The 15,962-nt window shown below is 40.2% G+C and overlaps 1 protein-coding gene across 2 annotated transcripts in view; it reads right to left on the reverse strand.

Annotated features, from left to right (window-relative positions):
• The window catches only part of adam12b (ADAM metallopeptidase domain 12b), an 87,252-nt gene extending 72,740 nt beyond the window's left edge, over positions 1 to 14,512 (reverse strand). Inside the window, exon 1 of one of the 2 annotated variants that reach the window (XM_030442746.1) lies at positions 13,466 to 14,512. In XM_030442746.1, coding sequence (XP_030298606.1) covers positions 13,466 to 13,580 — 115 coding nt within the window. In that variant the 5' untranslated portion in view covers positions 13,581 to 14,512. The remainder of the gene's footprint in view (positions 1 to 13,465) is intronic. The other variant, XM_030442745.1, reaches the window with a different exon arrangement.
• Between the last annotated feature and the right edge of the window lie 1,450 nt (positions 14,513 to 15,962).

Below are 15,962 nucleotides of genomic sequence, written 5' to 3' on the forward strand. Positions count from 1 at the left end.
TTGGTTCTAGTGGTACATGAAAACCACGTTAGACGGCCAGAGCGGCATGACTGAGACCATGGGCTGTGGTTAGAGTGCCGTTAAAGAGGAGCAATAAAAAGGAAAGTCAAGCAGACATCTTGTTAATAAAAGACTTCAATGCTTCCACTGGTGTCCCTCCAAATTCATTTAGATCTCTTCTGCTTGAATCAAACTAGCTTACAATATGTCACCAGACCTCATCTGAGGGCAAAAGTGTGTATAGTCGTTCCAAACGGTCACGCTCGAAAAGAGAGGGTGAGGCGGGACACAATATATTGCACAATTTTGGAAATCTTTTTTTCAAAGGCATTCAGGGTTTTACTTTTGTTTGTTCAAACAGTGGATGTGATGAAAGTAGTTGTGTAAAGATTAAAAACAATTTCTTATTCTTTATTTTTCACTTTAGACACTTGAAGCATGAAGTGGGCAAGCTTGTTAAGATTGCTGGTTTCTGAACATCACAACATTTTTTGCTGTAGCCCCCTTCAGTTTGTGTCTCTCAAGCGCTGTTTAACGGTCTGAAATGCAAATTGTTTGAACCGTACTTTAGTGTACACCAGGCCACAGTACAAGCTGGACAAGGATGAGTAGTTTGTATTGCAACATCCGTCATTGCTCCCCCCCAAAAAAGAAGCATTTCCTTCAAACTGCAAAGAAATGTGACATTCATGACCATTCTCATGGGCTTTATCCTCTTTGGGAACCTTTGAGATTCAAACTAAAACTGGGTTAATCCTGTATGTTTTCTGGAGAGTAGCTTGATTGCTAAGCCAACCACAGTTGTATCCCCATATTGGACACGAGGGAAAATCAGTTGCGGGTCATATATCTAAAAAACACAAGTCTGCTGGGCAGCCAAAAACATCTTTCCCCCACTCTTTCTTTAAATAGCCACAAAAAACAGATCTCTTTTACTGCTGGCTTTCGATGATCTAAGGATTTCTGCTGTTTTAGCTTTCCCCCCTTAGCGTGACTGTATTACTAATTAAATGGTAGGTAATGCGAATTCAGACAAGGGTTGATGTCCACTTTACTCAATGGGGAAGTGACAAAGCCAAAATTAGTCAAAAGTCAAACAGAGGGCGCTGCTGGACTCAGGACAAAAATCAAACTCATTGTGTACACAAAGCATGTTACTTGCTGCATTGAGACGATTCCTGATGACTTTCACATTCATTCGTACATTCATTTATTCGCCTTTTTGAGGTGAAGGCTGCATAAATTGTGGGGGTGAAATAAGGAAGGCATCTATAGTTGCATAAATAATACAGAGCAAAATGCATATTTGCAGCATTATGTGTGTTCCCTCAAGTCAACAGTAGAAACCGAAAACACTGCTTTTCATTCACAATGTATACTGTGTCTGCTCAATCAGCAATGTTGTGTGGAGTCCCTCTGAGATGAACGACACAATAAACTATGTTGAGGAAGGTCAAAAGGAAGGACATGTGGTAATCTATAGGCACGGTGTTGAGGGAGTGCAAGAGAGAGTGAAAACATCACAGTGTGACCTGAGAGACCTGCTGCTGATTGGTTGTATAGTTGCATACAAACTATGTACAACCTACTGTGTGTATTTCAGACCCCTGAAGGTTTAGATTTCTAGCATGGGAATAAAAACATTACCACGCTTTAATTGAGCTTAAACATTCACGTCTGACCTCGGAAACAGAATTTATTAGAATTCCCTGATATGAATGAGAGATCAGTTTTTAACAGTTGCGAGTACATTTGACATGCATCGATATAAATGTACTATGAATCAATTAACGGCCTGATTTTTAAGTTAATAATCAGTTGACTGAGGCTTTGTTTAGCTGCTAATTCTGCGCAGGATCTCCAAATCTCATTGAAGGTTGAAGTAACATTGGCGCCTCTCATCTTTTGCAATTGGATCTATGCTCTTGAGGGATACACAAAAAGAACATGTCCAACAACGCTGACAAGGTTCACAGTCCACCATTAAGTCTAAAGTTTGGAAGACATTTGGATTCTAAAAGAAAAAACACTGGACAAATGTCTGGTCGTGTGTTCAGTCTGTAGAACAGTGATTAAGTTCACAGGTAAGACAATAGTAAGACTCTCCCAGAGAGACATTGTGATGAGGAGTAAATCCAACGATGCTAGTATAGCTTGCACGGGCAAGACAAAACAAGACGAAGATATGGATATCAGACAGTTTTTCTTGGTACAACTCTGTGAAGTCTAAGGTAATCATAAGGCAATCATTTCATACATTTCTCCCCCTAACTGCTAAAATTAGGCAACCGGGCCTGTCTGTGTGAGACATTTTGTATTCATGATGTCTTAAATGCCTTGTCTCATTTGTCTGTGTCTACCGCAGAAGTCATAATACCAATCATGACTGGAAACAGCGAGTCAGTAGAAGACGATCTAATGTGGACATTAGTGACAGCGCAACCAGTCATTATTCTCAGTGGTTTTCAATATGACATTTGTCTTAGACAGGTGACAAGAGGAGAAATTGTCAAAGTTGCTTAGTAGTGTTGATTCCTAAAGCCTGCAACACAATTGTGAAATAATACTATTTTGTCAAAATCATATATTTTATGTTGCAAACTGCCAGACAACCGCTGTCTTAGTTGCTCCCAAAGGCCTTGACTCAACAGCTTTCAACCGAGGTCAAATATGAAAGCAAAAAACAACACACCAGGCCCCCGGAGACATGACTTTTCAGTTATTTCTCGACACGGAGAGCAGGCCCTTAATAACAGCGGCTCAGAGGATAAAAACTCTGATTATGGATTTGATAATGGTGAAGAGTCAATGTTCAATATCTGCACAGCAGTGAGTTACTGGGGGAGCCTCTTTAAGTGAAGAAAAGGAAGATAAAGGTTTCACAATTGCACATAGGGACCAGTGTCATCTAAAAAGGGGTCTTGTGCCAAAACCCTGACAGGCACCGCACAGCAGAGGTGAGCGCAACTGTTACAATTGGATTCGATGGAAATCTGGCTCTAACCTTCCAATCTTCTGGGAGTGCCTGCTGTATTGATCATGCATATTGATCATAAAACAGCAACATATTGAGCCAAGCTGAAACCACTGCATGGACATGAGATAGGTGTTGTTATCAAGTTGGACAGGTTTGTTCAATTCTTTTATGCTTTTTTCATTTACTGACATGTTCAAAATACATTAAATATACATGAAAAAAATATAGGAGCCCTTTGAAATAAAGTCTTTTCTACCTCTTTGAAACTTATAATAAAATTTCTGTTGATCCAAATATCAATCAAAAACACAAGTATTACTTACTGTAGGGCTATTTATTGTGTAACATTACAGTATATGATATTCAAGCATTGTTTGGTTAACAGTATGAGGTAGTAGTATGAACAGTAGATGCCACTCTTATACCTGTCTATTAAAGCATCCAATTAGCTTAGCTTAGCACAAAGGCTGGAGACTGGGAGAAATAGCGTGTCTGGCTCTGTTTGAAGGCAAAAAAAACAATCCATCTACTGGCACCCTAAAAGCTCACGACTTAACACATCATATATAATTAAATCAGAACATTAATTGTATTGAAATAAAAATAACAGTATTAAAAAAGTTCCTTTATAGTCCCATCTCATCCTGAAGTAAATTAACTTAGATGGTGTTATTATTAACAAATGGAACGGAAGACTTGTTATAATTATCTTTTAATAAAAATCGTAATTTTATGCCATGAATATTGCGTCAATTTTTCTCGAACATGGTATTAACCATATATTGAACATAGATATTTTTCAAGGTATTGTATAGAAGTCAGAAGTTCCAGTGTCGTGACAACACTCCTGCTCAGTTGAGCGAGACTTCCTGTAGCTCTGTCATTACTGTGAAAATACCAGATAAGATACAAGAGTGGCATTCATCGTCAAATATAAATCTCAGCAAGAACACAAATAAGCTGAAGGTGATGATGCTCAGTAGGGAAGGTTCACTACTAATGGGTTAGTGGTGCAATTCCCAGCTTCTTCTTTCACCAGGTATCTAATGTCTTTATGACACTGAACCTAATTTTGTTTTCTATGGCCAGGCTCACACTTAGTTTGCAAGGTAGCTTGCAGACATCGGTGTGTGGGTGAAAATGGGTGAATGAGAGGAAATTGTACAGTGCTGTACAATCCAGCCATTTACTATTTATACAAGTGTTCAACTATTCATTTTAGAGAATTCAAAGCTGTGACTTTTATTTGAACTAAAGAAATACTTGACTGGATTCAAGATTCAAAATCAACAGCAATTACTAGTTGCTTCAAAGCTTTTAACATTGCCAGTACAATCGACTTGATTATACTCACAGTAAGATTTTTTCTGCAGTTTTAAAGGCCCCAAAATTGTTTTCAGGACAGCCTGGCTATGCTGTAAAGGTTATTAGCCATTAGTAGGTACACTACACCATTAACAACACCTGTAAATCCAAACAGCACATTACACATGCATCACAGAGGTTGCACATGTGATCTGTGACAGGGTAATATTACAAGTAAAGGAAGTACAGGAGTAGTGCTTAGTGCTCTGATCCAGGGATGATCTCTTCGGTGTGTTCTTACTTCTGCTTCAGACAAGTTCTACATCCTCTTTCACAAGAAATCCAAGGATTAAAGATACCAAAATGTTTTCATCTTTTAGGTCAAAGTGGAACAAAGGAGCTCTCCAAATACATTAGTGGAGCTTTCTGTATACATCCAATTACTGATTCCGTATGAAAATACCACTGACCTAAATACAGCGACGGATGCTACACCTACAATGTGCCCTCGGAAATAAAGCGCTGTTAACAAAGAGAATGACGAATGAGGCCACATTAGAACACATTTCTGCTCATGAGTATCTCAATAGATTGTTCCTGGAAGTAAAATTGGCATCCCACTACCGCTGCAGCAATTAACCCTTGATACCTGTGAGGTTGTGCTGACATATATTTAATTAGCAGGAAGTCACTCAAAGAATAAGGCTATCAACCTAATCTTAAGGGCTGTCGACCATTTTACAGGTTGTTACAGTAAGTCTTGTCACAGTGTGAAACTCAGCATTAAAATAAATCCTGGTTTCCTTTCATTACAAACACTCTTCCTTACAGCACATCAAAGAGAGCATTTTACAATTCCTCCTGTTAAAAGGCTTCTTTTGTATAAACAGTAAAAAAGAATCCTGCAGCTGACACAGCTCATCTTCCATATAATAACTCCAAGACTAATAGGACGTACAAAAGTAGACAGCGTTGTTTAAAAAAAGGAGGACATCTGTAGCTCTCTGAAGTGCGAGCTACACTGCTGCAATGAATTGACGTTTGATGCTAGAAGCAACTTAAAAGACTCTCAATATATCACCCAGTGAAACATATGTATGGGCTTCTCTTCTGTGTTGAGGGTAAATGAACAAATGCATTTTTCATCTCTGCGTTTCATCTTGAGCAGCATAATGAACTGGCTAGCTTACACTGTTCTTCAGAAATAAGATGGAAATAACAGTAAATTCAACAAGACATTGGCTGGACAAACTCTGAAAGCCTTGTTTTTACATTTTTTGTAGATTTATTTAGACATTACTTTAGAGGGGCAAAATTATGAAATTATGTCTCTGCCATTGTCCATGTATACCTGCATTTTTCTGAATGGAAGAAACAAGTGGGACTTATCTGGATGGTTGGGAGTAATGTTTATTATAAAACTATTTTCACACAAGCACACAAACACAAGTGCTATTTGGCTGTGCCAAAAAATGGAAACAGTTTCTAAACGAAACAGGTTCCACAACCATGCTTAAAGCTTATGTCAGACAATGCTGATATTAGGTCAGCACAGTACACTGTTTTATCGATAGCAAAATAATAAAAATATATCAAAATATATCACATTGTTTGACTAACAAGAAATTACACAATATGTGTGAAGTCAGCTGTCAATTAAACTGCATCTTTGAAATGTTACTGCTAATTAAACTTCATGAATGGACATCGAAAAGCTTTAATACCTATGTTTTCAGATGATTTTCTTTGGAGCTATTTCAACATCATCTATACATTTTATTCCCCCAGCTGTGAACAGTTCCTCCATTTCCTTTGCGCAATGAAAAGCAAGCTAATAGATCAACTGCATTTAGTACATCCTGTCCACTTTGAGGACACTTTATTTGGTCACTTTACAAGTGTGAACCTTATACATACTTAAAACAGCCAAGATGTAGTATGGATTTGGTGCAAACAGCGTAGCTTTCCATGGTAGCATGCAATTATTTTGCCTTTAATTGAAAGAGACACAGAGAAAAGGGACAAAGAGGCACACAGAGAAATAAAGACTCCCAAAGCTTTTCGCAGGAGTTGAGGATTTGAGTGTTTCCTCATTGCCTCACTTCAACAACCCTACCCTGTATCAACTCCCTCATCTCTCACTTTCCCCAGTGATGACATACTGGAGTAATTAGCGCTGAAGCTGAGAAGGTGTTAATCCTGGATGTGGGACCCCCCGATCCTTTCCAAACAGAACAGCCCATTATTGGCCCGATAGAATAAGCTGTGAGGTCAGCAGCTCACAGTGAAATAATGGTAATAGGAGACTCTCAGGGTGGGTTAGCGAGATTTGCCTGTGTGTCCCATTCCCATTCTGTGAGAGCAACAGTGGAAAAGCCAATTCCCATCTTGTCTTGCACAGATTTGGGCATTATGTCTCAGCGCTGGGGATTTCAGCTGGGAGGATTTGAGGATTAACAGAAACTTATCACACATGCTGGGTCACCTAGCAGCCACATGTAGGGGAGACGAGGTACCAAAAAAATATGGATTTTCAGCCACACTAGTGGCACGACTCTGTGGGTGGCAGTGTCAGCCAGTCCTCAGGATTGGTCAGTTGGTCAGTAAACCATATTGGTTTTATTAACACGCAACCACACACATACACACACACAAATAAAAAAGGCCAAGAGCTCCCAAATTTCTGTGGGCAAAGCACATCCTACACTGCCTTACAGGTCTTTCTTTACAAGGGTGCTTACTTCATATAACAATTTTTCAGCAGCTTTAATTCAGAAAAATTCTCGTCCACAATATGAAGGCTGATGGTTTTAAGAGCATGGCTGGATTTCAATCGATGTCTGGCAGTGAAACACTGACACAGAGGTGTGATGACCTTTCTGTTGTTGACATTATTGATGTGAGTTGACCTGGTGGTTCACAATTTATACTGTTGCGTCTGCTGTCTTGTTCTGTCCTTTCTCTCATTTGATTGAAACCTAATATATCTTGATAAGGATGCTCTGTCAAAGCAAAGGGGAAATAAAGAAGCAACCACTGTTCTAAAGAATTCATATGTTCACTGGCTCTTTGCGTACGCCCAAATATTCCCCATTTCCTCTGCTACACCTCTAGACTCTTATTCATTTTCAATATGAGCGCTGGTGTTTGCATGTTTCCCCCCCCTCGGAAATCAAATATCTGCCGCCATTCTGCATTCTGGCATAAATATTAAAAGCTTGCTGTTCACAGATGTATGTTGTAAGAGCTGTCACTCTGTGTTTCCATCCGACTTCACTCCTATTCATTATTCCTTCCTTCCTCTCTTCACTCAACAAAATTTCAGAGAAAATTGTCTATCCTACAAAAATATCAGAGCTTTCCAGGAAGTATGACACATTCAATCACCACAGTAAATGGAGAGAAAGGTAGGTGACTGCCTTCGCACCTGTCTCTGTGTCTCTTTTGGTTCTCTGAAGGCTGATGCAGATTGAGGGGGGGAATTGCAACCAACCTCATCCTTATCACCTATGACTGATTGCTTTCTGCCCAGTGGTGGTACGCAGCTCGGGGGTGGTCTAACACCTGGATTTCTCACAGTTTCACGAAAGACCTCTCACATCTTTTTCCTTTCTCTCATCGCAATTTTCTTAGTCGTGACATCTGGGATTGCTCAGAACATTATTCCAATGCATGCATGTTAGTTTCACAGATTAACACACAGCAGTAAGCCTCTCTAAGCCGCACATGTGTGTAGTATGGTATGTTGCCATCTCATAATAACAGCTTATCTATTATATCTGTGATCCTGTCATCCTCGGGCAGAGCTGCACGTGGTGAGTAGGGAGAAGCTAAATCACACCGATAGCTATAATGACCAATGATGCTTAACAGAGGGAGACGTTTCTAACTGTGTCTCTTGTTCCCTTGTGGCCAACAAATCAATGCCAGCCTGCCCTCAAAATGTCAAGCGACAGCCACCCTGAGGGTTTGACAGACAGACCAGGGTGAGGTTATTTCTTAAATGGCTTCTGCAGAAAGTGGTTGTTCTAACCCGGATGGCGGCCGTGCATCGGCTCTACCACAGACTGAGAGATGGGTGTGGGTTACATCGCAGGAAACTGTGTTGAAAAGTGAGATATGCACCTGAGAGAGCGAAGGGAGTGTGTGTGTGAATTTCTATGCGTTTCAGGGCAGTCAGGGCAGGTTTTATTCTCCTCTATGCCACTTTGTTTAGACAACACAGACAGTTCTAATCTTCCTAATTAATTCTGTCTGATGCTGCGGTTTGACCAGATATCCTCAAATCTAATCCAGGTCATTTGGTTCTGTCTCTAATTATTTATTGAGTTTCCTCTGCCTAGAGAAAAAAAAAAAGATCAGACCTCGGAAAACCAGTTGATATGCAGAGGAGAGACAAAGACAGACAGAAACAGAGAGAGCGCTTCATCAAAGATTTGTAAACACAGCCTGCTTGATTTTTGCCCTTATGAGACTTCTTTTAGTTTTGCTTTTAGCGTTTTTGAAAACTAATGAGTAGTCTGTCAGTTCAACTACTCACCACCTTATTTGAACTCTGTAAATTATTTTATGAAGTTTTTGCAAAATTTAATCACCCTAACATTTATACATCGGCGGTTTGTTTTAATTTAGCTTTCAGTGAGAAATGTGTTGCTATTCTGAGAATCACTCAAGGAGAAATCAGTCAACATTTTGATCATTTCAAGTATTCTTTCTGAAGCTTTAAAAGCTAGAATGAAGAAGGATTTGTTGGGTGCGGTTTGTAAAGCCAAAACTCAAACTTAGTCTCTCCTACCCAGAAGGTCCCTGCAGATACAGACATTGCCCCAGACTCAGAGGAGGTCATAAGTGATGATTGAGAGGGAAACGTTTGTATGAGAGGTAAAACTAAACTAACCTCCTGTCGTCCCAAGGAACAGAGATTTTCCTACCTTCGGGTGATTGTGTTTATATGACTATCTCTCAGCAAATCACTAACTGAAATGAGCTAACTACAGCAGAGCACGTCTGCTTATGCTATTAGCTATACTTTTGCATAGCCAGACCTATTGGCACAATGCTGTGACATTGTACTTTTCTTTGCTGTGGTTTGTTGGGGAAGCAGCATCGGAGCCAGCGACACCAACAGACTCAACAAACTGATCAGGAAGGCTGGCTCTGTGATTGGCTGCAAACAGGACACTCTGGAGGCTGTGGTGGAGAGGAGGACACTGAAAAAACTGTTATCCATCATGGATAATCCTCTCCACCCTCTCCAACTTACAGTGGTCAGACAGCAGAGCACCTTCTCCGGAAGGCTGCTTCAGCTTCGCTGTCGTAGCAATAGATACAGGAAATCTTTCCTGCCACAAGCCATCACTTTATACAATAACTCTCTCACCTCTGCCTGACAGAGAACTCTGGTCTCTGTACTGTTTTGTTGTATATATTATTATTGTTATAGTATATTTGCATATTTTGTTTTGTTGTATATATTATTATTGTTTATTGTTTATAGCACACCGTGCACTGTATATATACACTATGTATATATTGGATTCTATTTTCGTTATGTACAAAGTGTTTTATTTGCGGACCCACTACTGCTGCTGTAACAAAATAATTTCCCAGTCTGGGATCATTAAAGTAATTCTATCTATCTATCTATCTATCTATCTAATAACTATGACCAGCTGGCAACTCAGCACAAGAAAAATATGACAGTAATATTCAAAAGGAAGCAGTATTGTTTTGGCAGGAACACACTCTTTTTTGCCTGATAATGCTTCATTTTGAACAATAAATCCATGTTGAAATCAGCGGGAGGAGAGCTAGATAGCTGTGAGCCACTGACTGGCAGCAGAGCCCTTTCGTAGGTTTGGTGAAGGGAGCTGACAGCGCGAAAACTAATAGCTTACAGCTAATGGAGCTGACAAAGCTAACAGCTAAACACACAGCAGGACTGACCATTTGTGTTTGGAGTATTGGACAGTGAACTGCAGTATATTGTAACAACACAAGTTTACAGTAAATAAATACACTAAGGTACTTTAGCCGAGCAAAAGTAATTTGAATACTAACAACTATCTGATGATATAAAAGTTCAGGAATTGTTTACTTTCACAAAATTGGGGTGGAAAAAGTTAGTCTGGAGTCCAAGAGTTTATATAGGTTTTGATGGGAATCCTATCCATCCTGGCTTCAAAATAACAGGTGTCGAGGAGTCAAATTATAGGCCATGCAAGATGGACAATATAATACAGCAACTACTGTCAAACACATTTGAATGCAACAATGGCATACATTCTGTAAATTGCCTATTTTTCTCTTTGGTACTCTATAATTGACTCTGAATCTGTGCTTCTTGTTTTATAGTCTATGGTGTGGATTTTATTTGGATTTCCTTGTTAAAATCTACCTGTTGACTTTTACAGTGCTTCCACTTGTTGGATTTTCCTTATAAAAATACTCAAAAGGGACCATTACTGACTTCAAGGTTGATATACACATTATATATTCAAAATCCCTTCAGAGAAAGTCCTTACTTTCTGATGCATCACTTAATTCAAAAATGCAAACACAACTCAGTGGTTGAACGCGATCCAGGCTGCCAATTGCAGCTGAGTGTTGTCACACTGAGAAGTGCTCTGGCACGCGAAGACTAAATGTCAGTCAGCTCTGGTCCAAATATGACTGCCAGATTTGGCAGAGTTTATGGGGGTGAAGACTGGATGATTTCTGGCTGAAAATGGGTCTCAGTTAGCAGCACTCAGGGCTAGCTTTGCGCAAGTGTCAACTCATGGCTACCACCCAAGTTTGGCTCACTCTGGCAGGGCACTCTTTCCAGATCTGGTTCATGTCAGGGAATCATTTGTGCTGGATTTAGACCACTGTTGAGCCAAGCCATTTGGATTAATTACATACCAACCAAACTGAGCTGCCTTTTACTCTCGGGCATCTTGATTTCCCTTCTAACGATTATCCACTACGTGTAAATTTATATTTCCGCACTTCATTTATTACTCCAGAATTATACAACATGTCTCAACAACAAGAACGATACAGCACCTGTTTCTGCCCCCGACTGCAGGACCAAATCAGTGCCTTCCAAAACTATTAAGAAAATAAATGAAATAAGAAGAAGAAGGATTGAATCACACCAAAATGACTTGGTTAAAGTTTTGGAAGATGGTTTGGACCATAGAAATAAACATGATTTTCAGCGGGAAACGGGAAGCAGTCTCCTCCGTTTCAAGTCTGACTTTTTCCATCCAATCCCCGCTGCTACCTTTCTCGGTGAACTTGGTGACTATATACCAACGTCGTGTTTCCTAATACTTAAAGCTTCCAGAGGGATTTGTCACTTAAACATAAATACATGTCATTTTGGGGCATCTGCTGGAATCACTCATGCTGACATTTTTCTTGGCAGACCAACATTCAGAGCATGTGTTTTTGTGCAAATGTCGCCTAACTGCAAATATTACAATTGTTTTTTAAGGAAATATTCGAATGACATGTTATGCCAATCCACTTGTAGACCTTTATGCACACATTTATTATAGATTTAGCATTCATGCTAGACCATGAAAGCAATATAACTGAATAAATCTGGGACTACACTTTCTATCTACAGCTCCTCTCATTCACACCTCCTGCCATCATAAAGGAAAAAAAAATCAGTACGACTACTGAAGTGAAAAACACTTTGTTGATTTATTCATCTATTTCCAATTAATTGACGCGATCCAAACAATGTTGGAGGAGAACTGAGGAAGAGTGTGCCTCGAAGAAAACCTCCCCAGTCTCATTCTGGCTCACAGACTACAGCATGATAAAGACATTGTAGCGTTGTCTCTCTGCCGAGCTGGAGGGAGGCCATGACAAACATTTCAGAGGGAAGCTGAAGTCAATATCCTGCTGACATCAAAGAGGTGGTGCATACTGACCTATTTCAATACTCACACTACCCCTTAAAACTATTTTTACTCCCCGCGTTCATATATCAGCGAACCCTCTGAGTGAGAGTTCTAATGACCCCACATTGAGATAATGTGTGCGGTAAACATCTCCTGAGCTGCATCTCTGTTTCTCACATGGGTAATTTTCAGGGAAGCACTGCTATAATTTGTGAGTTACCATTAATGATGTGCCTTCAGGCTGCACGTTTGTAGCACAAAATCAGCAACATTGAGCTGTGTGTGCATTTTGAAGAAGCGATGAGGGATTGCATTGCATTTGACTTTTTCTGGATGAAATGCATTTATGTTATTATGATATAACACCAACTTCTATTTTTTCCATAGTGTTGACATCTTTCTATCATCTCTCCTTGTGACATGTGAACACTGTGCATACTGCCTCATTGTGATGATGACATGCAACGTTGTTTTAGCAGCACATTGTATGTATTTGAGTCACCTGAGGTAGAGTTATCGAAGTCTTAGTTATGATCCTGATTTGCCAACTTGCCCCAGAGAAAAGTTAAGCAGTCCAACACATTTTAATCTAAAATTTTGATTCCCTTAAACCTGTTGTGGTTTGTTGTTCTTTCTGTTTTTATCTCTACTGTCTGTCTTGGTGCTACGTGCGCACACACTAACGCATAAACCATTTGCATCCTGGAGCCTGCCCTGTCCCACACACACACACACACACACACACACACACACACACACACACACACACACACACACACACACACACACACACACAAACACACACACACACACACACACACACACACACACACAATACCCGGTTGTCACTGGCTCATTCATTTAGCAGATTAAGTTCAGCTGCGTAACAGTAACATCCTGTTTAGTTGATGTTTACAACCTAAAGATGATGTATCTTCCTGGATGCTGAACTCATCTGTCTGCACTTCCCTTTATTGTTCCACCGGAGCAGAAAGATGGATCTAAAAAAACAAACTCTTTCCCCAACACGTACTGCAAGACAATAACAGGGCTGTGTGAAGAGGGACGTGTCAAAAATGGTCCCATCATTGACAACATATAGGGATTTATCTAAAAATACAATAAAGGAACCCCACTATAAACAGAGCTACTGACACTGCATGTGTCCTGATGAGACATGAATGAAAAACGTTCACTTCACAAGACTGTGCCTCAAAATCTGCAGTAAATGAAAACGAGCCAATGACTTATACATTTTAACAGTAACTGTGTGTCGCCTGCTCACCCTCCTGTGTGTTGTGAACCGTGCTGTCAGCACTCTCTGCCGCCGTGGACAGGCACCAGACGCGGAGAGCGAAGATCAGAAAGGCAAAGTTCCTCCGCCGCCTCCAGGTTCTCATGATGCCCGGGCTCGGTGGGGTGAAGCCGGGGTGATGGTGGTGGGGAGGGGGAGTGGAGAAGGCAAACCACCGCGTTACAAATGCAGCACGACCAGACACTTGACACAGGGGACAGGGTGGGTGTGCAGGTCAAAGCAGTTCACGGAGGTGCAGTGGGAAAAGCCGGGGAGTAGGGAAAAAAAAAACAAATAAAAAACCAGCTTCACCACCAAGAGTCCAACGAGATGCGGCAGGCTGTCATTTCAAGACAGAAGCTGTCAAAAAGTTTTCCTTCCGACACCAGACGTCTGGCGGCCAGCGGTCTGGGGAAAAACGTACAAACACATGTGTTGGCTAAATGTGTGTTCCCGTGGAGGTGTTGCTCTTCTTGTAGAGGTAGAGCAAGCCGCGGTACACAAGACAGAATGAGAGGTTGATGTTGGAGAGTAGTGAAGCGGGCTTGTCATCTCCTCTCGTACCGGAGCAGCCACACTTTGCCATGTGCGAGTCAGACTCCGCTGGGTCCTAAACCCGGACAAATTACATCAAGTTCAATTAGCTCGCAAGCAGCAAAATCCTGTTTAGGAATTCAACATTTATCACTTTCACATATTAACCCACTTAACGCGTGTGAGGTGACTATTTCATGTCGAAAATCCCAATCTAAATACACACCAAGAACCATTAAGGATGTTTAATTATCAGCTAACCTCCCACAGCTAGCAAAACGTTGGCATACTCAGCTAACGAACGTTAAGGTATATAAATCAGACTACAAGTAAATAATAATAAACTAGCCAGTGTCCCCTCTGCAAATTTAGAGAAAAACTAAACACGTCCTGTTCTTTGGCTTTTCATTTCCTCTCTGTAAAAATATAAAGGTATTTCTTAGTCTAGTCATCCAACAGATAACATTACTCTTTCTTTCTTGTTTGTGCTAGCTCATTAGTGGGTTGTCATGTAGCTAGCTACAGTTTTTCAAACAACTTTATTGAAAGAACAATAACGAACATGACAACTAATGAACAGGGTTTACAGCAAAATGGAAATATAGGTAGTTGTCAACAGCCGAAAAGGAAAAACAACAACGACTTGTACAATTAACATATATAAAACTACTGATTATATTTTAATACACTTCCAAAATTACATTGGCATACATAGGCCTAGGCTACACATAATAAACATGACAATCTCATCCAAAATATTCCTTTCTGGGGCAACAGCTCAAAACATATTTATTTATGTTGGGTAGAAAGTGAAAATTCTGGCATTGTGAGATACGGTATTTGCCCAAAAGAAATATAATTTTAGCACATTAAAGATTTTAGTGTTGTTGTCAGCCTTTATCAGACCATACATTCTCAGAGAGTGAACAAAACATTTTAACCTCTCCCAGAAGATACAGTTTTAGCACAACTTATTCATGAATATGTCTTATTCTTCTTCTTCTCCTCTGTTGTTATGCATGCACATGCTGTATATGTGACGAGTGTAAATCAATCGTATAAACTGGATGCCAGTCATAATAACGAATCTTTCTCCAACCACTGTGGATGGAGGTGTATCACTGCTAATCAAAACGTTCATTCATTAATTGTCGATATAGCTAACTGCGAAACATAAGCCCATGATTCACTCAATAAGAACTTTGATTTATGTCAACTTGTTTCAGTTCCCCATGTCCCTTTGGCTCAGTCTCAACTTTCTCAGCTTTCTGGTGTTTAAATGTTGTTTTTGTTTTGATCAAGTGTGTCCACAGTGGATTAAGATGATGGACTCCTCTCCAAACTCTCTCCTCTAAGATGTGATGGATGCTGCCTCAGAGACACAACCAAGTAAGATACAAAAAAAGTGTTGAAAAGAGCACTTCCCTAGACAGTTACCTACTTTGGCTGTGGCACTGCTCGAAATGTAATTGCTGGAAAATGTAGTGTGAAACTGATATAATGAGTTGTGTAGACTGGAATCTATGCATGTAGGCTAATGGGATTACAAGTTGACATTTGAAAAATGTTAAGCTTTTAACCTGTTGAACCCTTACTAAAGTTTTCTTTTTGAAAACTTAAAGGTATCGTTTGAAATAAAGCTGCATACGTGTACACTTGTCTGCACAACGTGCCTGTGTCATGACTGAGGTGAAATAAAAAAGCACTTCATGATTCATTTCCAGTGTGAATATTGTGTGTTTGAAAAAGGATTCCGCAATCAAATGGTGAGTCAAACCCCATTTTGCAATTGTGTCTTCTTTCTCGCTATCTCCGTGTCCAGACTCTCTCACACATACACACACATATGCGACACACTGTCATCACCATGGCCTCATCTGTGTTTTGTGCAGGCTACCTGGTCTGGTTTAGTCTAATCTCTTTTAGTGTGTGTACGCTGCAGGCAGAAGCGTCA

The sequence above is a fragment of the Sparus aurata genome, chromosome 15 (assembly GCF_900880675.1).
Source record: "Sparus aurata chromosome 15, fSpaAur1.1, whole genome shotgun sequence".
Taxonomy (NCBI): Eukaryota; Metazoa; Chordata; class Actinopteri; order Spariformes; family Sparidae; genus Sparus; species Sparus aurata.